Below are 19,831 nucleotides of genomic sequence, written 5' to 3'. Positions count from 1 at the left end.
ACCGCCGCTCCCCCGGGGTGCTCCCGCTGCTCTGCTCGGGGCAGGCCGCGGGCGTTTGTTTGCTCCGGCTGCGACGTTGCCCAGTGACGCTGGCTTCCTTCCCTTCGCAGGGCTCTCGGAGTCTGTCAGCTCCACCTCCGCCCTGCGCCTTCGGCGACTCCGCGCGGCCCAGGCCCGTGGCGAACGCGCTGCTCGGGGCACTCGGGACGTGACACGGCTCCGCGCCCGCCTGCTCGCCTGAGGGCACGGCGGGCCAGGCCTGGGCGGACGGGGGTCCCGCCGGTGCCCCGGCCCCTCGGCTGGGCCGTGAGAGGCCGGCGCTGCGGGATCCGCCGCGGGATCGGGCCTTGGCCCCGGGCGGGGCCGGCGGAACCGGCAGCGAGGTGTGTGTGTGTGTTTGTGTGGGGACCCCCCCTGGCCGGCCGGGCCCGAGGGGCTGCGGCGGGGCCCGAGGCTGCGAGCGTGGAGGGAGGAAGGGCGGGAGCTGTCGGGAAGAGCCGCAGGCAGCGCTGAGGGGACGGGGTGGGAATGTTGGGGTTCCGACGCCCACCTTGGGGTGCGGTGGTGCCGTGAGCCACCAGCCCGGGTTTTCCAGGTGGAGTTCGCTATCTAGCGCCCCGTTCCGGTCCTCTTCTTGCTTTGCCTCATCTCTGGAGCCCACCGAGCATGAGGGGAGGCCAGGGAAGGGGCTCTCCTTGCGGGGGACACCTGAGGAAGTTCTGGGGCGCAGCCAAGCCACCTCATTGGGATTACGCCAGTGGACCGGCCTCACCAAGCTCGGGGGAGTTCACACTTCTCCCATTCCCCGGGAATTCCACACTCTTCCGGCTCTCCCAGCTCTCCTATGCCAAGTCCAGCAGCACTTGCCCATCCCTTGGAGTGTCCTTGTGGCACAAAGAGCAGGGATTCCCCGGAGATGTGGGAAACTGAGGCATTAAGTGGGCTGCTAGCCCGCCCAGGATTGCCCAAGAGGATGATCCTGCATCAGGCTTCTCACTCCTCCTCTCCAGCAGCCCCAGCCCAGTGGAGCAGCAGGTTCAGACGTGGAGGGACAAGCAGCAGCTCTCACCTGCTCTCTGAGGGGCTCTCAGCCCTCAACATCCCAGGGCTGGGTTGGGGACTGCTCGAGTGGCCCTGTCCCCATCCCCTCTCCTATTTGTCCACAGGTGACTGTTCCAAGATGTCCCTGTGGAACCTCGTGTCCAACATGCCACCAGAGGAGTTCAGCAGCCTCCCCGCGGAGTTTCCCCGGAGCCTGCGCTGTCTCCTGGCCGAGTGGTTGGAGAACCAGCCCTGGTGAGTCTCCTTGGACCCTTCCTCCCTGGAGCAGCGTGGAGCTGGGGGTCACACAGGTGAGGGTGGGGGATCCATGCCCATTCTCCCAACTTTTCTCCTCTCCAGGGAGTTCATCAATGGCTCAGACACCTTCTGTAGCAGCGTGGCCAGCGGGATGCTCTCGGCCATGCTGGAGAAACTCCGCAGCGCTGCTGGCAGCGATGGGCAGATCCTGCAGCAAGTCAGCAGCATCGAGGTATGCAGGGACTCTGGGGCTGGGTCACTCTGGGATTGCAGCTGGCTCCCAGGAAAACTTGATTATCTTATGCTGGAAGGGCTCAATGCCTTAGGATGGTCCCCCTGTGACCCTTTTCCAGGACTGTGAGCAATGAGCGGACTCAGCAATTGGGTTTTTGGGGTGTTCCAGAAGATTGAGGGGGTTTGTTTGCATTCCAGAGCTGACCCGTGTTCTGCAGCCCAGTGGCCCACAGGGAGCTGCCACATCTTCCCTGAAATGGTCCCGTGGGGACCCTCCTGATCCCCTCAGCCCCCACAGCCCCACTTGCCCCCCCCAGCTGTTGGTACCTGGGGGTTGTCTGACCAGATGTTCCCCATTTTCTGCTTGGGTGTTTGATTTCTCCTTCCTCCAGACCGTGTGGGGCTGTGTTTCCTCCTGCCGTGAGCTCTGGGTTTCATTTTTGGGGCTCTTTCTCTTATCAAGGCTGTTGGAATTGCTCTGTCCCTTTCCCAACCCTCTGATGTATCCCCTCTGGCCAGTGGAACTCAAGAGCACCAGGGCTGAGCAGAGCTCATTCCCTGAGCCCCATTCTGGTTGAAAACTCTGCTTTTTTGATAACAGACCTTTTTAATATCCAACATTTGGGAAGGGATCAGCTTTAGTCACAACTTCTGGGGAGCAGGGTGACTTCCAAAACAAGACTGTTGTTTTTTGTTGTAGCAAACAAGCAGATGTTTCAGCTTAGGAATTTTCAATTATTTAAAATGTTGAAGCAGATCAGCTCTCCTGTGCTGCCTCCTCCCTCCATCCCTCATCCCAGAATACCAACTCCTCATTTCTGTCTGGCTCTCGGTGCTGCTGTGGGCAGTGGGAGCCAAGTGGCCCCCAGGGTGGGCAACCACAGGACTGGGGGTGCAGGCGAGAGAGCCAAACCTGTGCCTCTCATCCCCTGAATCCTACATTTTCCCTGGAAGAGCCCACGAGGCTACCAGTGCTGCATCCAGACCCCCACACTGGAGCTCCCACCGGCACAGGAACCCACCAAGCACGTCATCAGCCATTCCCCCATCGTGTTTCTGCTGCTGTTTTGGGAAGTAGCTAATTTGGGAAATGCGTGAAGGCCGCAGGAGCTGGCACGGGACGCAAGAGCTGGAGCCAACAGGGGAATTCCTCTCCCTGTTTTCAGTGGAAAGCATTGATCCACCCAGGGCAGCTGGGAGAGTCTCCCTCAGGTGTCAGGCTGGAGGCTGGAGGAAGTGCTCACAGGAATGGAGAATTCCTTTCGGTTTTGATTTTTTATTTGTTTTTTTTTTTTTCAATTTGAAGTTGCTTCTTCTACTTTTTATACAAAAAGAAGGAGTTGGAGCTGATGATCCTGCTGTTCCCTCTAACTCCAGATATTCCATGATTCTGTTTAAAGTGTTTTTAAAGCTGGAAATCAGCTCTGTGGTGGTTGTGGAACCCCTGAATTACTTTGGCCCGGTGTTGTGGGAAGGGGCTGGGGTGGGAGGGGGGCAGTAAGAGGGAGCACATGTCCTGTCCCCCCTGACACGCCCCATTTGTGTCCCCCCAGAACACCTTTCGTCGGGACCCACTGCGGCTGGTGGCCGTCGTGAGAGCCATCCTGGAGGGCGAGAAGGCGGCCGTGCTCAAACGGGTGGGTGCTCCCTGCCCCCATCCCGGGCACCCCGAGGTGCAGGACCGGCCACAGCCCCCACTGACCCCGCTCTGCTCTGCCCCAGGACCACCACCTGCCCCTCAGCTTCCACCGGCGGCAGGAGGAGCTGAAGTTCAGCCTGGGGCTGCAGCGGCTGCAGCACCGAATCCGTGAGATCCAAGCGCTCCGGGAGGAGGGGCCAGGGCTGGACGGGGCCATGCAGGGCCCCATGGTCCCCAGGGAACTGCCCAACCTCATCCTGGAGGCTATGAAGGAGCTGGAGGCTGCCAAACAGCAGGTCCTGAAGAGGATCCAGATCTGGAAGAGACAACAGCAGCTGGCCGGGAACGGGGCCATCTTTGAGGAGAATCTAGCACCGCTGCAGAAGAGGTGAGGCGACACAGGGCAGGGCTGGGGGACCCTGAGAAACCTCCTGCTCCCCCCGCTGGCCCAAGGGGCTCTGGGTGAGTGAGGGTGGGGTGCTGAGGGTCCCCCTTTCCCCAGGTGCGAGAACCTGTTCGAGGTTTACCTCCAGCTGCAGCAGCAGGTGATGGCAGCGAGCACAGAGCTGGGGCCTGAGCTGGTGCCCCGGCTCCTGGAGCGCTTCAACGAGGTGCTGTCCAGCCTGGTCAAGAGGTAACAGGCTGGGGGGCTGTGGTGGCCAGGGGTCGGGGTGGGTCTGCAAGGGCTGGAGGCAGAGCTGCTGGGGCATTGTGCCAAGTGCCATGGTGTCCCTTTGTCCCTCAGCTCCTTCCTGGTGGAGAAGCAGCCCCCACAGGTGCTGAAGACCCAGACCAAGTTCCAGGCAAGCGTCCGGTTCCTGCTGGGCCCACGGCTGCTGAAGGCAGCGCCCAAGCCCTACATGGTGAGGGCTGACATGGTGACAGAGAAGCAGGCACGGGAGCTGGAGCTCAGCAACTACAGCAACATCCTCAGGTGAGCAGTGGGTGTTGGGGACAGGGGGGCTTCCCCACTGCCATTCCCCCGCTGACCCCTTCCTCTGCCCAGTGAGAGCACGGGGGAGATCTTGCACAACACGGTGGCCCTGGAGACCAACCCCACCAGCGGGACCTGCTGTGCCAACTTCAAGAATGTGGTGAGTGCCACCAGCGAGGGGTTGGGCTGGGGGCTGTGCTGGGGGCTCCGTTGGGTTTTTGGGGGTCCCGAGGCTGGGGATGCTCAGCTCTCCCTCCCCAGCTGTTGAAGAAGATCAAGCGCTGTGAGCGGAAGGGCTCCGAGTCAGTGACAGAGGAGAAATGCGCCGTCCTGTTCAGCACCAACGTCGTCTTGACCCCCAGCAACGTCTCCATCCACCTCCAGGTATCAGCTCCTCTCCCATGGGATGGGGCTGGATGTGCTGAGCCTTCCCCTGTGGGACACCTGTGCTGCACTGGGACAGTCCCAGGGCAGCCACCATGCTTGGCTCAGGGCCACTCTCTGTCCCCAGGTCCTGTCTTTGCCCATCGTAGTCATTGTCCACGGGAACCAGGACAACAATGCCAAAGCCACCGTGCTGTGGGACAATGCCTTCTCTGACATTGTGAGTGCCACGAGCTGGAGGGAAGGAGCTGGAACATGGGGCAGACTGGGCTCTTGGAGTGGGGGGAACAGTGCAGGTGGGAGCAGGAGCCCGGGGGTGGGATGTGGTGAGTGTCTTGTCCTGATGTCTCCCTGCCCGGCTACAGGAGCGGGTGCCCTTCGTGGTGGCCGAGCGGGTGCCCTGGGACAAGATGTGTGACACCCTGAACCTGAAGTTCATGGCAGAGGTGCAGACCACCAAGGGGCTCCTCAAGGAGCACTACTTCTTCCTGGCCCAGAAGATCTTCAATGACCACAGTGCCAGCCCTGAGGACTTCCAGAGCCGCCACGTCTCCTGGGCCCAGTTCAACAAGGTGACTGGGAGGGCAGGCAGTCAACAGTTCAACAAGGGCTGGCCAGGGTGGGCCAGAGCCTGCATGTCCATGGGGAGCTTCATGGCCTTTCTCTATCTCAGGAGATCCTCCCTGGCCGGGGATTCACCTTCTGGCAGTGGTTTGATGGAGTCCTGGACCTCACCAAGAGATGCCTCAAAAGTTACTGGTCAGACAGGTGAGTGCCCCAGAGCTGGGCTTTGGGGGTCCTGATCCCACCCCATCACCTGGGTGATCCTGATCCCTGTTCCCCACCTGTCCACCCCTCCAGGCTCATCATGGGCTTCATCAGCAAGCAGTACGTGTGCAAACTGCTCAGCATGAAGCCGGACGGGACCTTCCTGCTCCGCTTCAGCGACTCCGAGATCGGGGGCGTCACCATTGCTTACGTTATCCGGGGCAAGGACGGTGAGGGAGGGTCAGGTGCTGTGCAGGGGGATCCTCCCAGCCAGGGGCTGTTACAGGAACCAGCACTGGAATCCAGTGACGTGTCTCCCCTCGCTCAGGCTCCAGCCAGGTGGAAAACATCCAGCCCTTCTCTGCCAAGGACCTGTCCATCCGCTCCCTCGGTGACCGGATCCGGGACCTGGAGCAGCTCCGTAACCTGTACCCCAACACCCCCAAGGACCAGGCGTTTGGGAGTCACTACAACAGTGAGTGGGAAGGGCTGGGATGGGCCCTGGGCTGCCCTTCTGCACCCCAGCAATGCTGCAGGGGGAGGGTCTTGGGTCTCACCCAGGTGGCCCCAGGGCTTGCAGGGGCAACTGGGGCTGGCAAAGATGGTTAGCAGGGCATGGTGAGGATGGTGGTTCATGGATGCTTCTCCCTGAGCAGAAGAGCAGACAGGCAAGGACGGCCGGGGCTATGTCTCCACTGCCATCAAGATGACTGTGGAAAGCGAAAGGTGGGTATGAGGCCATGTCTGTGCTGGAGGTGTGTGCACATGGGCCAGGGTTTGCACAGACCAGACCCCTGGCCAGCCTGAGCATCCCCCTGGGCATGGAAATCCCTGAGTGGGAAAAACAGAGCTGTGCTGGTGAGCAAAGAGCCCCCCATGGGCCCCCAAGCTCTGCTGGGGCACATCTGTGCACCTCTCCCCGAGCACCCACTGGCACATGTGCCCCTTTCAGAGCCTGGACCTTGCAGTGCTGATGGGGACTGTGTGCTTTTGCAGGGACCAGCAGCCTCCAAACACCATGGGGGTCCCCCCTGAGGGCCCTCAGGTGCCAATGTTCAACCTGCCTGTGCTGCAGCACGAGCTGCACCCTGAGAATCTGCAGCCACTCCTGGCCCCCATGTGGTGAGTGCCTTGCTGTGGAGTGTGGAGTGGGGACTGTGGCAGAGCCCCCCACCTCAATCTGAACCTCTCTGTGTGTGCACTGCAGCCCCCCCACTTCATTCTGCTCCCAGCCCATCCCCAGGGCCTACCCCACGGTTGAGAGCAACATCATGATGGCCCCCGACAGGCTCACCTCCCCCTTCCACAGGTAGGAGCAGGGCAGGGTGGGGGACAGGGTGGACACCCCTCTACCCCCCCAGCGGGGTCGGGGGTTTTCACCCCTCTCTGAGTGCTCCTGCTCCCCACAGCCCATCACCGATGCTCTCGCCTCCCTCGCTGTCCCACTGCCAGGACCCTGCCTTCAGGTCCCCAGGGTAAGATGTGGCACACAGGTGGAAGGGGGGCACCTTGCCCTGCACCCCTTTCCCCCCCTCCCAACCCCAGGCTGGCAGACCTGGAGTGGCCATCCCCAACTGACCAGTGCTCCCAGTGCTCTGCTCTCCTGTGCTCCCAGGAGGAGGAGCCCCCCACAAACCAAGCAGTGCCCCGAGGGCAGGGTCTACACCATTCTTTGCCCCCCCCAGACCCTTCATGCCCAACCAGTACATGCATGGGGAGGTTTCACAGCTGCTGCCCGCGGGTCCTTCTGCGGAGCCGCAGGACCAGGAGATGCCCGAGCTGCCCCCGTTCCAGGCCGTGGAGGATGCCTCGCTGCAGAGCCCCCCGCGGTGGTAAGCACGGGGAGGGGTCAGCAGAGGGAAGCCCTTCCCGGTCCCCCCCGCTCACCCTGCTGGCCTCTGTCCCCAGGATGTCGCCCAGCATGGAGCAGTCCTCATCAGAATTGGACCAGTTCCTGCAGGACGTGCCCCTGTTGCCCCCCTTCGCGCCCCTCCCGCAGCACAGCGGGTACCCCAATTCCAGCCTGTCCTCCTGGGGGCTGGGAGAGGCGCGGTGGGATGACAGCATGCGGCCAGGACACGCGTGAGGGGGCTACTGGTGGGGGCGGGACATCGGACTGGGACCCCCCCTCACTCCCTCCCAGCCTTGCCTGGGTTCATGGACTGGATACGAACTCCTACAGGCGTGGAAACTCCAGCTGGGAAAGGCGGGTTTGGGGGGATTTGGGGTAACCCCCGCCCCTCCTTCCCCTTCCGTGCATTGCTGCCCGCCCCCGCCGCTGCCGGGGGTCCGCGGGCGAGAGGGTGCAGGCGCAGGGGCCCCGTCCTGCGTGGGGGGCACCGGCAGCCGCACGCGGTGCCCCCAGCCCACGCCGCCGGGATGAGTCACCGCGGGGGCGGGACGCGGCAGCGCGAACGGCGCCGGGGCGGAGGTGCCAGCCCGGTGCCCGGCGGCGGGGAGGGGGACACCGGGACCCCCATGGAGGGGGACACGACCCCCGCGCACCCCCTCCGGCAGTCAGCGCTTGCTTTGGGGTTTTGAGCTGTTCCCCACTCCACAACCCTCCCCCCCCCCCGCCTCCAGGCTGGAGCAGGGGGCAGGAGGAAGATAAGCCATAAAATAAAGTTTTATTCCAAAATAACAAAATAAATAATCTACTGTACACGGTACAAAGGAAGAGTCGCTAATGCTCTAAAAAGACACCACACAGTCCTAATGGGGGGGGAGTGGGAACCCCGGGGCTGGGCACGGCTTATTGGGGGGAGAAGGAGGAGGAACCCCGAGGGGCTGGGATGGGAGGGGGGGAACAGCACCTCCCCAGTGCCCGTCAAACGCCGCCTGCGTCGTGCTGGGAGGGGGTGACACCCCCCGGCACGTGTGACACCCCCCGGCACAGGGACCATGCTTGAAGCACACGCAGGTATCGGGGTGCGGGGGGGGGTGCGTGCGGGGGCTGCGGGGGGGGGTATTTACAGCCGATGCGGTGCTTTGGGGGGGGGGGTCGCAGGATGGGAGGGGGAGTGCACAGTGAGCTGGCACGTGCTGCGGGGAGGGGGCTGGCGGCTGGTGCGTGGGCGCTGCGGGTGGGGGGGGGGGGGACCGTGTGCCCGGCGTGGGCGGCAGCGCTGACGTGGGAGCGCACAGTGCGACGCGTCTGTCCCCGCGCGGTGACAGAGCCGGGGAGGGGGGACGGTCAGCACGGGGTGGGGGGGCTGTACAGGGGGCTCCAGTCCATCGAGGGCTCCCCAGCCCTGAGGGGCGGCGGGGGCGCGGAACCGGGCGGGATGAGGGTATTGCTGCTGCGGGGAGTCGCATCCCGCCGCGGCTGAGGTAACCAGAGCGTCCGTGTGGGATGGGGAGGGGGCCGGGGGGATGTGGCTGAGACCCCCTCCCCACCCAAGCTCCCCGGGCCCGGAGCGCCGCCGCACCCGTCCCCCAGCACGTTATTGCTTCGTTAATGGTGGCGGGGGGGCTACAGGGGCCTCACTGCCTGCTGGTCTCCTGCTCCACCTTGATGGTGCCCCGAGGGGGGTCTGGGGGGGCCGGAGGACCCCTTTCTGCCAGCCCGTCCTCGAACTCTGTGGGGAGAACACAGAGATGGCGTCAGGACACGATTCCATAGGAGAAGGCAGCGGTGCCGCCCTGACCCCTGCCCAGGGCAAAGCCCCCCGGCCCCGCGGGGGCTCACCTGGTCCCGGGGGCTTTCCCGGCAAGCAGGGGCTGAGCCGCCCCACGCGCTCGTGCGAGACCAGCCGGGCCAGGCGCAGCCCCTCGTCCATCAGCGTCTGCTGGAGGATGTGGCGGCTCCAGAGCCCGTGGGGAGCGAGGCCGAGGGGCACGTCCGGCGCCGCACCGGGCGGAGGGGTCAGCCGGGGACAAGCCCCCGCCGCTGCCGAGAGAGGGGCTACAGTCAGCGCGAGGGGCCGGGGACCGGCCACCACCAGCCCCCCGCGAAGGGGAGGGACCCGCACTCACCCTGCAAGTGGCCGTCGAGGCTCTCCCCGGAGAGGCTGCCCGTGTCCTCCTCCAAGCTGGCTCGGTATCCGGCCCCGGGGGGCTCCAGCCCCACCGGCAGTGCCAGGAGCTCAGGGCGGCTCTGCTCTCCCGCCTACCAGGAGCACACAGGTGAGCAGGGCCCCTGTGCCACCCACGCCAGGACACCCACGGCCATCACTCAGAGCTGGCATGGGCAGCCCCGGGCACGTTGTACCATCACACCCACGCTCACAGGTGTGCACATCTGCACATGCTCCCCCTGCACCTGCACCCACCTCCTGCTTGAGCCGCTTGGCCACAACGGCACCGCTGTCCTCAGGATGTGCCCTGGGGGTGGAAAGGGGCTGTGTCAGGCGTGGGGGCGGCCACAGCAAGGCCCCATGCTGTGAGCAGAGCCACCAGGCAGGGCTGTGGTTCTGGCACGGATGGAATTGGGGGTGGAAGAAGGAAGCAGCTGGAGAGCGAAGGGAAAAGGCAGCCCTGGCATAGTGGGCAGGGGGCTTTGGAGATGGAGGGAAGAGATGGGGCATCCCCAGTGGCATCCCTTTGCTGCCTGGCATCCCCCTCCACGCCTGGCATCCCCGTCATTCCCATCCTCCCCACCTCCCACGCTCTGAGGTCAGGCAGAAACCACCCACGCTGGAAAAGGGGAACAGGGGGCCGCAGGGTCCTGGCCCCATCCAGAAGTGCTGGATCATGGTGCAGCTCCAAGGGTGCAAGGGGGACACAGCAAGGCCCCCCAAACCCTACGAGGCGGGGGTTTCCCAGGTCTGGGCTCACCTGGTGACCTTGAGCGAGGACAGGTAGGTGCTCTCCCGTGCGACCTGTCGTGACAGCGAGAAGAGCTCGACGCGCCGCAGCAGCAGCGAGTTGTCCCGCAGGCAGAACTGGGCTGCTGCCTCGTTGATGATGAGCTGGGGGCAGAGATGATGCGTGAGTGGGGACAGGACGACAGCGCCCACGGGACCCTCAGCTAAGGCAGCTCCAGCTCCAGGCTGGCAGATGCCACCTGCGTGAGAGCAAACCTCAAATCCCACTCACCCTACTCCCAGAGCCACCTCAGTCCCTATCCCAACCCAGCACATCCCAGGAACTTCAAGCGCGGAGCCCACCTCGTGCAGGGTGAGCTGCTTGCCCTCCCGGCGCCGGGCCTCGCCGCGGCCGTAGATCGCGCTGTGCCGCCGGATCTCCTCCTCCTTCTGCCGGTCACCATCCTCCAGCTGGAAGATGTGCCCCACAGCCTTGGCCAGCTTCTTGTTGAGCTTCATCAGCGCCCGCAGCTCGGCCTCGCCGCCCCGGGGGCAGCTCTGCAGCAGCCGCTCCACGCTCTCCACCACCGTCCGTGCCAGCTCCGGCTCCAGCTCCGTGCCCACCGCCTGCTCCCCGCTGCTCCCGCCCGGGGAGAAGGGGGGACCCCCCGGTTCCTCGTCCCCACCACCCTCTGACTCCGGGGTGCTCCTTCCCGGCCACGGTGGAACCGCTGACGGTGACAGCTTCTCCCCTGGCTCCGTGGGGCTGCGGGCTGGGGGCGTCCCGGCACTGCCACCCCCCTTGCCCGCGGCCTCGCCGGGGCTGGTGTGCCCATTGCTGAGTGCCTTGCGCCCGCCGGCCTCAGAGAGCTTGAAGAGCGGGATGCTGCTGACAGGGACAGCCGAGACGGGCTGGCTGAAGAGCCCCGGGTTGGAGGCCCACTCGCGCAGGGCCTTCTGGAGGCGGCGGACGTGGAGGGGCTTGGTGGCCATGCCCACCAGCGCCATGATCTCCAGGAACTCCTCCTCGCCCGCCTCGCAGAGCTGCTGCACGTCGTCCCCCCCTTGCTGGATGAAGGTCTCGTAGTAGCCCAGCAGGTTGGCGCGTTGCAGCACCCGATACAGCTGCAGCTCCCCCAGTGTGCGGGGCAGGGCCATGGCGAGCCTGTGGTGGACGGAGGACAGACGGACTCACCACCGGGATGGATGGACATGCAGGAGAAACACCCTCCCCACCCTCGGGCCTGGGAGTAAAGGGCAGAGGGAGCACTCCCAAGTGTGGGTGTTCCAGCGTCCCCAAGCCCCATGGGGTGCCCAATCCCACCCACATGCTGCGGGCTGGGACAGTCCCTGCAGCCACAGCGCCTGGACACGGCACAGACATGAGTGGGGTCACCCTCATCCCAGCTCCTACCCCCTACCCTGGGCTGTGCCCTGCCTCTGCCCCTCCCCCAGCCAGCAGCCCCTCCACACCGGGTCCTCACATGGGGCAGGACACACATGGGGCTTTCCCCAGCCCCCCATTCCCGAGGATGGTGTGCCAGTGCTGATCTCACCATGGCCAACGTCCCCCAGGCCCCCTGCCCTGCCCGTGCCCTGTGCCTCTGTGGTCCCCTGGATCCCATCAGGGCCATCCTTCCCTGGTGACCCCGCCCCGCTCGGTGCCCCATCCCCACCCTCGTCCCACCACAAGGCGATCCTCCCCCAGCGTCCCCGCACCTGCTTGGTGCCTTCTCGTGCCCCGAACCCACCCCATGCGCCATCCCCAACCCTCCCCCCCCCCATTCCTCCTAGACCCACCGGGGTCATCCCTTCCCGGGGCTCTCTGCCCTACCCGGTGACCCCCAGTGTCCCATCCCCCTGCCATCCCCACGGTCCCTCTGTGCTCCCACGGTCCCATCGAGGCCATCCCCCCACGAGCCCCCGACCCCGCCCGGCACCCTTTGGTGCCGCGGTGCCCCCGGTCCCATCAGGACCATCCTCTCCCCATGCATCCCGGAGCCTCAGACCCGCCCGGAGCCCCGTGGCCAACACCCCTCGGGGCCCCCGCCCTGCCCGGTATCCCTCGCTGCTCCGTCCCAGTTCGGTTCCCCCAGTCCCACCATAGCCACCATCCTCCGGGACTCTCGCCCTGGCCGGTGCCCCCCAGTGCCCCATCCCCTCCCGCCGTCCCCCGCTTGCTCACCGCCGCCTGGAACCGCCTCCGTCCGTTCCGCCCGCCCCGCCGGGCGGCCGGGGGGCTCCGGGGCTGGCTCTAGCCGGAGGGTCTGGGGGGTGCCGGAGCTCGGGGGTCCCGCGGCCGGGCCGGGCGCGCTCCCTCCGCCGCGCCGCGCCGCTCTGCGCGCCGCCCACACGGGCGGGACCGTGAAATAGCAGCGGCCCCGGCTGCGCCGCGCGTGGGAGGCCCCGGGGGCGGATCCCGCGGCTGCCGCCCCCGCCGAGAGCGGGGGGGGGGGGGGCAGCGGCGGGGGCGGTGGCACCGGGCCCCCTTCTTCCCCCCCTCGGCACCGGAGCAGCGGGAGGGGAGCGGCGCCCCGCACGGCAGCATCGGGGGTCCCGCAGCCCGGGCAGGGACCGGGGAGGACACGCGTGGTACGGGGGGCCCGTGGGAGAGGCAGAATCCCCCGCGAAGGGGACACGGTGCTCGGTGTTGGCGCGGACACCCTGAATCCCGGGGGTCCCGCGGGCAGCGCTCGCAGCATCCCCGGTTTCGGTGACAACCTGAGCGGGCGCGGGGATGCTCCGGGTACCGGCACCGCTGTCCCGGCAGTCCCCCCGGTGCCGGATCCCTTGCGAAGGGCTGGCGCTTGGTGTCACCGGCACGCACATGCTGCCATCGAAAGGCTTCGGGTGAGCACCCCAGCGGCGCCCCGGAGCAGCGAGAACGGGAGCGGACGGAGGTTTCCCGGGTGGGCTCGGGGGATGCTGAAGCCCCTCGCTCGCCGCACCAGGGTGCCTCCCGCGGGAAGGAGGACGGGGGGTGTCACGGCCCACACCCTGGTCCAGCCCAGCGTTGCTCGGTGCTATTTATACCGCGGCCGGCGCCTGGCGTGGGGCCAGAGCCGCCCCCGCGCGATCTTGGCCGGGGGGGGCCCGTGCCGGTGTCCGGGGCACATCCCCAGAGCTGCCAGGGGAGCAGCCGGGGGATCCCGCACGATCCCGGTCCCGGTCCCCATGGCAGGGGTCCTGTCCCAGCCTCCCGGTTCACCCCCATCCCCCACACACCCCACCGCCCCCCTGTCACGCCCCCCCCCTCCACGACCAAGCGTCCGGCGCGGCGGGGCCGTTCCCAGCCCCGGCGCTGCCCCCGGCTGACGCACATCCTCCGCCCACGGCTCCGCCGCTTCCCGGCTCCACCGCCCACGGCCCGCGGAGGGGGAGCGGGGGGGCTGCCCGAGCCCGCTCCCCGCTGCCCGCCCACGGGCGGCCACCGCCCCACGGGGAGGGACCCACGCGGAGGGCGGTACCCCCTTCCCGGGGTTGCGGAAGCCTCGCTGCGGAGGGACGGACGGTGCCGGCAGCGGGGCGAACCGGAGCCCCCCGGCTGAGCCGAGCCGCCCCTTGGCCGGTGGGATGAGGGACCCCCTCCGCGCCGCGGGTCACCGGTGACCCTCGTGCAATGTCCGCCCTGGCAGAGCCCCGGCCAGGCCGTGGGGTCGCGGGGCCCGGTGCCGGCGGGGCCTGGGGCCGCGGGTTCGGCTGCCGGAGGGGGAGTGTGGGAGAGGCGGGACCTTCGCGCCCCCCACGCGTGACCCATTCACACAAACAACGCGAGGCCGCGCCCTGATAGGCGGAGGCGGTTGTCAATCATAAGGAATAAAGACGGGGGCGGAGAGCGTGGCCTGTCATACCTGCGCTCTGATTGGCTGAGAGGCGTGTCCGTCAGAGCCGTTACCGGAGCAGGGCGTGGCTGTTCAGTGAATGGCGGGGGGATGTTGGTCACCATGATAACCGAGGGCGGGAACATGGCTGCTTCCTGCACGCGCACTGCTGATTGGTTAAACATACTGTCACTCAACATGGCAGGCTGCAGGGAGGTGGGCGCGAGGTCAGAGGTACTTTTTGATAGGTTAAACTACCTGTCAATCAACGACAAAGCTCCGCGAGCTCTTCTTCTATTGGCCGTGGAAGCTCCTCCGCGGCCGGGCCACACGGGCGGCGGAAGCGGAAGCGGCCGGAGCGGCCGCGGCGGGAGGGATGAAAGCGGCTCCGGAGCGGCGGCGCCTCTCAGGACTGGCCGTGCTGATGTTTCTGTTCCTGCCCTTCCTGCTCCTGGAAGCTGCAGGTGCACAGGGCAGCGATGTCCATGGGCGGGGACCGAGGGGAGTCATGGTGGGGAGTGGGGAGGCGACAGTCCCCGGGGCAGCGTTGCAGGAGAAGGGAACCAGCGGCGTGGCCACAGGGAACTGCCTCGTATCTGCTGAGAGACCCCCTGAGCCCCCAGGGAACCCTCTGAGAGCTTCCCGGGGCCTCCACTCTCAGGGTGTCGGTGCTGCCCGGTGAGACCGGGATTTCGTGTCCCGTTGTCCCGATCCCCCACTACCATAGGGCCTTCCCTGCTATTCGGGAGCCGCTTCGCCTCGGGGAGCTGGAGGCACCCTCGGATTTATGTCCCTGAGGTTTTCGGATTTTGGAACTAGGGGTCGAACTAGAAGGGACGCAGGGATGGGCCTGTGCTGATCCCGACAGCCAGGGCGCAGGGTTATCCCAAAAAAGAACCAGAGGGGCTATTCCAAGGAAAACCAGAAGGGCCGTGGGGAATATGCTTGAATGGAGGATCCCCGGGTAGGGAAGACGTCCGGTGGGTGAAGCAGAGGGCAGCAGGGCCCGAACCCCTCCCTCTGCTCTTCCCAGATGCCAAGAATCCCATCATCCCGCTCCAGGAGGGCCACGAGTCCCACTACAAGGAATCTCAGCGCTTCTGCTACACCAACACACGCGTCCCGCGATGGAACGACATCTGGACGAGGACACAGGTGACAGGAGGAGGAGGAGGAGGCAGCAGATCCTCCCTGCTCCAGCCCCTCCATCCATCCATCCATCCATCCATCCATCCATCCATCCATCCATCCCCCTCTCTTCCCGCAGATCCGCATCAACAGCAGCCGGATGATCCGTGTCACCCAGGTGGACAGCGAGGAGGAGCTGGAGAAGTTCAGCGTGTGGAACATGGTGTTCTCCTTCCTGCGGGGGAAGCTCAACGACACCAGCATCGACGTGGATCTCTACAGCAACAAAACCTGTCTCAAGGTCGAGCTGCTGGAGCCCAGCACCACCTACTCCGTCCTCCTCTTCCGACGTACGTCCCCTCCTCGCTGGGGGAAAGGGGGCCTGGGGCTGCCTAGGGGACAGCAGGACGGGCAGCTCATGATCTAAGGACCTATTCCTTCCTCAGAAAGGGAATTTGGTCTGTGGAAGGAATGTGGGGCTCTTGGAAGTTCACCTGGATGCTGCTATCTCCCTGTGGCAGGTGTGAGCTTCCTACCATGCCCTTCTTCACTGGGATTCACTTACTTTCCAGGTTTTGATCCTAAGATGTTCCTTGTTTTCTTCCTGGGCCTGCTGTTGTTTTTCTGTGGGGACACACTGAGCAGGTGAGCCCCCTCCTCTTCCCAGGGGCTGGGGCAGGTGGGCAGTGCCCAGTGGCTCCTGGGTGGGGGTGTTTGTGCACAGGTATCCCTAAAGCACCTGCTGTGATTGATTCCCTGTGGGATCATTGCAGGAGCCAAATCTTCTACTACTCAGCTGGCATCAGTGTTGGCTTGTTGGCCTCGCTGCTCGTCCTCGTCTACATGATGTCTAAGGTCATGCCCAAGGTAGGTGTCACGTCTTGAGGGGCTCAGAGGCCTCATAGCCTTTTCCATACCTGTACTGGGATGGACTGGGTTTGGTACAGAGCAGCTCAGCACCTGGGGGAGGTATCCCCAACCTGCCTGCAACCCTCTTGTGCCCCCCAGAAAAGCCCTGTGTACTTCCTGCTGGTCGGAGGTTGGTCCTTTTCCCTGTACCTGCTTCAGCTGATCTTCAAGAACCTGCGGGAGATCTGCACGTCCTACTGGCAATACCTGTTAGGTAGGTGGGGCTCTGGGAGCTCTGGGATTCGCTGTTTCACCAGGTGAATGTCTCCTAATGGAGCTGGAACCTGCTGGGGAGCAATGCTGGAACATCCCTATCCAGGGGTGGTGTCAGCTTCCCCCTCATCCTCATGGAGCTCCCAATTTCTGCCCCATCCCTGTGCTCTCCCACAGGTTACCTGCTGTTCGTGGGCTTCCTGAGCTTTGCTGTGTGCTACAGGTACGGCCCCTTGGAGAACCAGCGCAGCATCAACCTCCTGTCCTGGGCCCTGCAGCTCCTGGGGCTGCTGCTGATGTACTCGGGCATCCAGATCCACCCCATCGCCCTGGGCCTGGTGCTCATTGCTGTCTGCACCAAGAACCTGGATTACCCCTTGCAATGGGCCTTTGCTGCCTACAGGTGAGACCTTGGGATTCCAGCTTGCTCACTGCTCCCAGCTGGGTTGGGATGAGCTGCTGGATGGAGCCTGGGTCACAGAACAGGGTTGTTTTCACTAGGAGTGGGGTGGGTAACTGTGCCCTTTTTCCCCTGGGACTGGTGCAGGACAGAGAGCCCTTGGGAGCAAGGAGCAAAGGCTGGAGGGGTGTGTTCCACTTTCCCCCCTGCCAGCTGCCCCAGGAGCTCGTCCTGTCCTGGGAGCTCGGGCTGCTCCAGGGATTCATGTCCCAGAAGCTGGTTCGACCCCGGAGATTCATGTGCCAGGAGCTGGTCTGGCCTCAGGAGCTGGTCCTGCCCAGGGGTTCTTGCTCTGGGAGCAGGCCCTGCCCCAGATTTCCTGCCCTGAGAGGTGGTCCTGCCTCAGGTGCTGATCTTGCCTTAGAGCTCCTGCTCCAAGGATCCTGCCCTGGGAGCTGGTCCTGCCCCAGGGCTTCTGTCCTGAGAGTTGCTGCCCTGGGGTCCTGTCCCAGGATCTGGTCCCACCCCATCCAGGCAGGCATTAACTGGTGTTGCCCCCGGGCAGGAAGGTGCAGAGTTCCAAGCTGGGCCCGACCCCCCCTCGGCTGCTGACAGAGGAGGAATTTCGGCTCCAGGGCGAGGTGGAGACCCGCAAGGCCTTGGCAGAGCTGCGGAGCTCCTGCCAGAGCCCCGAATTCTCTGCCTGGACCACGGTGTCCCGAATCCAGTCTCCCAAAAGGTAACATGCCAACAGCAAGCTCAGGGTGGCCACTCTGTGTCCCTCTGTTCTGTCATCTCTGTGCTTGGAGACAGAGACACAGATCTGTGGTGTGTGGGAGCACAGAGTGGTGGGGAGAAAGGATGGATAGCACCAGGTGCCAGCACCAAAGTGCTTTACCTGCGTGTGTCAGGGCCTCTCCAGAGGCTTTGGACACACCTGCCCAACGTGCTGCTCCACGTCTTCTCCCAGGTTTGCTGACTTTGTGGGTGGTGCTTCCCATGTCACCCCCAGTGAGGTGTCTGCCCACGAGCAGGAGTTTGGCCTGGGAAGAATCTACATTGATGAGGAGCTCTTTGAGGATGATGATGATGATGATGAAGAGGAGGAGGAGGAGGGAAATGTCAATTACTCCTCTGCTGGGAATCACAGGAGTGGTTCCCTGCCCCACAACCATCTGGATGTCCAGTGAGGTCAGCTGCCCTGGGACCAAAGGAGCAGAACCACTGCTGGGCTGCTCCAGGCATGGTGGGGATAGATCCTGTGGGGATGGATCCTCCTGACAGGGAGAAAAGGGGCTCTGACCTCCCTTCCCCTGCAGCTCCTGCCTGAGGTGTGCCTGTGTGTTGTCAGCACAGCTCTGGGTGTTTTGGGGGTGGGATACATGGGAGGTCGCCTGGTCCTGGATGCAGCCTGGACCCACCCCAACTTTTGCAGTGGATGGTTGTGAGCTCTCAGGGTGGCACCCCTGGTGCAGGGACCCTGTCCCAATCCTGGGTGCTAATCTGGCTCCATCCCTCGGTGCCACAGCTGTGGGCTGCAGACAGGAGCCCCTTTCCCCTCGCTGGGCACGGAGCAGCCTGGGGTGGGGATGGACCTTCCCCTCCATCTCCTGTGCAGGTGCCTGAGGGTGACACACACAAGAGGAACTTTGGACCCGTCCCACTGTTACCTGCAGGCTCAGCGCCTGTCTGGAGCCGTGGTGAAGGAGCTGCCAGCGAGCTGCTCCTCCTCCTCCTGCTACAAAGCTGTCAGAGGGCTCCAGCTGGTCAGGCCACACCTCTGCCTTGGCTTCAATCCCGTGTGGATACCAAAACCTCTGGCACTTCCCCGATGGAGCTGTGGAGCCTCGGGGTCTGCTGGCTGCCCCTGGTTGTGGTGTTGGGGTAGAGGCCATGCTCAGCCCCCTCTCCCCATGCCAGAGCTGAGGATGAGTGTGGATGTGCTTCCTCCCTGCCTCACTGCCCTCCTACTGCCGTCACTTCTCTCCCAATGGGTGCAGGCAGGGGGTGGGGGTGACCCCATCGATGTTCCAGCTCCTGGTGCTGACTGGGGAGCTCTGCCAAAGAACAAAGCTGGAGGGGACACCCCAATCTATGCAACTTCCTAAGCAATAAAGCTGCCCTCACCTCCTCACAGTGTCTCAGCTGCCCTGGGGACCCCCAGCCAAGCCCCTACCTCACCTGCAGCTTCCACCATCAGTTTGTCTCAGTCTGATGTCTGTCCCTGTCCCAGCTTTGCTCCCCAGCCCTCCCTGCACTTTCCTCCCTGCTCAGGTGTGAGCAGACTCTGTTACTGCATCCCCCCATCCTCAGCGTGATGAATGACTCATTATATTTTTAATAAAGATGTATTTTTTAGGGCCTGAGCCTCATTTGTTCGTCCTGCTGTGACCCCAGGGCTCAGCTACATGTGGGAGGTCATTCTGCTAAGGGATGGTGTGTGGGGACACAACAGCCCCTGGGTCACACATTCCCTGTGGCAGGACCTACCATGGCCTCAGGTTGGGCTGGGACCAGGTGTGCTTCCCTGGGGACAGGTGTTCTCCTTGGGGACAGGTATCCTGGGCATTCCCGGTTCTCCAGCCCTGTACCTTGCCCTTGTTTCCCGCAGCCCAGGAGAGGAAGCTCCTTTTGTTTGCTCGGCTCCAGGATTTTCCCTGCTTGTTCCTGCTCTGAGCTGCGGGGTGGGGAAGGCACAGAGCAGCCGGGCCAGGACCACGGGCAGGGGCTGTAGCCAGCGACACTCTTGGGGTTGATCCCCACTGGCTGCTCCTTCTTGCCTCAGTTTCCCCAGCTGGGAGCTCTGGGGGAGGGCCCTGCGGCCCCCCCGCCCCTCCGTGGGCCGGACGGAGCCAGCACCGGGCTCTGGGCTGGGCTGAGCCCCGCCGGTTCCGGGGCAGCTCCAGCTGAAGCCGCTCCAGCTGAAGCCACCCCAGGAGCTGCTGCTCTGTAACCGGGAGGTGAGTCGGGGACCCCTCTGCTGCCAGACAGCACCTGGAGCCCCCCAGCCCTCAGCTGGATGGGGGTGCCCTGTCCCCCCGGCCCCCATCCCAGGGCACCTGCATCCCACGGGGCGCGGGGACCTGGTGTCATTGGCAGCACCGGGATGAGCCCAGCGCTGCCCTGGAGTTGTGGGGGGCTCTTACTCTGCCTCCCACCGGTGGCTGCTGACCCTGGGGTCACAACCCAGCAGCACGGGGGGCTCAGACCCCTGGAGGGTGCTGGGGTCACCTCCATCACCCTTTTTGCCCCATCCCTCCCCACCTTCTCCTCGCTCGTGAACTTTCCCCGGGACACCGATAAGTGGGGCTGGGTTTACAGCCCTGCGCCCCAGCTGTAAAGTGGGGGTGAAGGTCA

The 19,831-nt window shown here is 64.7% G+C and overlaps 3 protein-coding genes across 6 annotated transcripts; 2 read left to right on the top strand and 1 right to left on the bottom strand.

Annotated features, from left to right (window-relative positions):
* The first annotated feature begins 192 nt into the window (after positions 1 to 192).
* On the top strand, positions 193 to 7,921 carry STAT6 (signal transducer and activator of transcription 6). Of its 2 annotated transcripts, none has more exons than XM_088180769.1 (20): positions 193 to 383; positions 1,167 to 1,296; positions 1,402 to 1,531; positions 3,087 to 3,170; positions 3,256 to 3,560; positions 3,675 to 3,806; positions 3,918 to 4,106; positions 4,179 to 4,266; positions 4,368 to 4,490; positions 4,618 to 4,710; positions 4,856 to 5,062; positions 5,164 to 5,258; positions 5,352 to 5,503; positions 5,587 to 5,733; positions 5,915 to 5,984; positions 6,255 to 6,380; positions 6,466 to 6,567; positions 6,668 to 6,733; positions 6,944 to 7,090; positions 7,167 to 7,921. In XM_088180769.1, exons 2-20 carry the CDS (start codon positions 1,181 to 1,183, stop codon positions 7,342 to 7,344), a joined length of 2,550 nt encoding a protein of 849 aa, XP_088036895.1. In that variant the 5' UTR covers positions 193 to 383; positions 1,167 to 1,180; the 3' UTR covers positions 7,345 to 7,921. The 2 variants fall into 2 exon arrangements, with proteins under 2 accessions (XP_088036895.1, XP_014748033.2); XM_014892547.2 differs by having other exon boundaries at positions 206 to 383; positions 5,352 to 5,488; positions 7,167 to 7,919.
* A 445-nt stretch (positions 7,922 to 8,366) lies between these two features.
* Positions 8,367 to 12,245, bottom strand: NAB2 (NGFI-A binding protein 2). Of its 2 annotated transcripts, XM_014892532.2 has the most exons (7): positions 12,189 to 12,245; positions 10,367 to 11,168; positions 10,035 to 10,168; positions 9,530 to 9,581; positions 9,234 to 9,366; positions 8,947 to 9,147; positions 8,367 to 8,836 (listed from the first exon to the last, which is right to left on the bottom strand). In XM_014892532.2, exons 2-7 carry the CDS (start codon positions 11,159 to 11,161, stop codon positions 8,742 to 8,744), a joined length of 1,410 nt encoding a protein of 469 aa, XP_014748018.1. In that variant the 5' UTR covers positions 11,162 to 11,168; positions 12,189 to 12,245; the 3' UTR covers positions 8,367 to 8,741. The 2 variants fall into 2 exon arrangements, with proteins under 2 accessions (XP_014748018.1, XP_088036919.1); XM_088180793.1 differs by lacking the exons at positions 8,947 to 9,147; positions 12,189 to 12,245 and having other exon boundaries at positions 10,367 to 11,694.
* Positions 12,246 to 13,720: 1,475 nt separating this feature from the next.
* Positions 13,721 to 18,835, top strand: NEMP1 (nuclear envelope integral membrane protein 1). Of its 2 annotated transcripts, none has more exons than XM_088180798.1 (10): positions 13,721 to 14,288; positions 14,858 to 14,979; positions 15,092 to 15,302; positions 15,525 to 15,597; positions 15,726 to 15,819; positions 15,961 to 16,075; positions 16,252 to 16,477; positions 17,040 to 17,213; positions 17,445 to 17,665; positions 18,093 to 18,835. In XM_088180798.1, the coding sequence occupies exons 1-9, from the start codon at positions 14,201 to 14,203 to the stop codon at positions 17,662 to 17,664; spliced, it is 1,323 nt and encodes a 440-aa protein (XP_088036924.1). In that variant the 5' UTR covers positions 13,721 to 14,200; the 3' UTR covers position 17,665; positions 18,093 to 18,835. The 2 variants fall into 2 exon arrangements, with proteins under 2 accessions (XP_088036924.1, XP_088036925.1); XM_088180799.1 differs by having other exon boundaries at positions 14,179 to 14,288; positions 14,887 to 14,979.
* The last annotated feature ends 996 nt before the right edge of the window (positions 18,836 to 19,831 follow it).

This window comes from Sturnus vulgaris, chromosome 30 (genome assembly GCF_052056855.1).
Source record: "Sturnus vulgaris isolate bStuVul1 chromosome 30, bStuVul1.hap1, whole genome shotgun sequence".
Taxonomy (NCBI): Eukaryota; Metazoa; Chordata; class Aves; order Passeriformes; family Sturnidae; genus Sturnus; species Sturnus vulgaris.
Note: the sequence above shows the minus strand (reverse complement) of the source record. Positions and strands in the feature narration are given on the sequence as shown.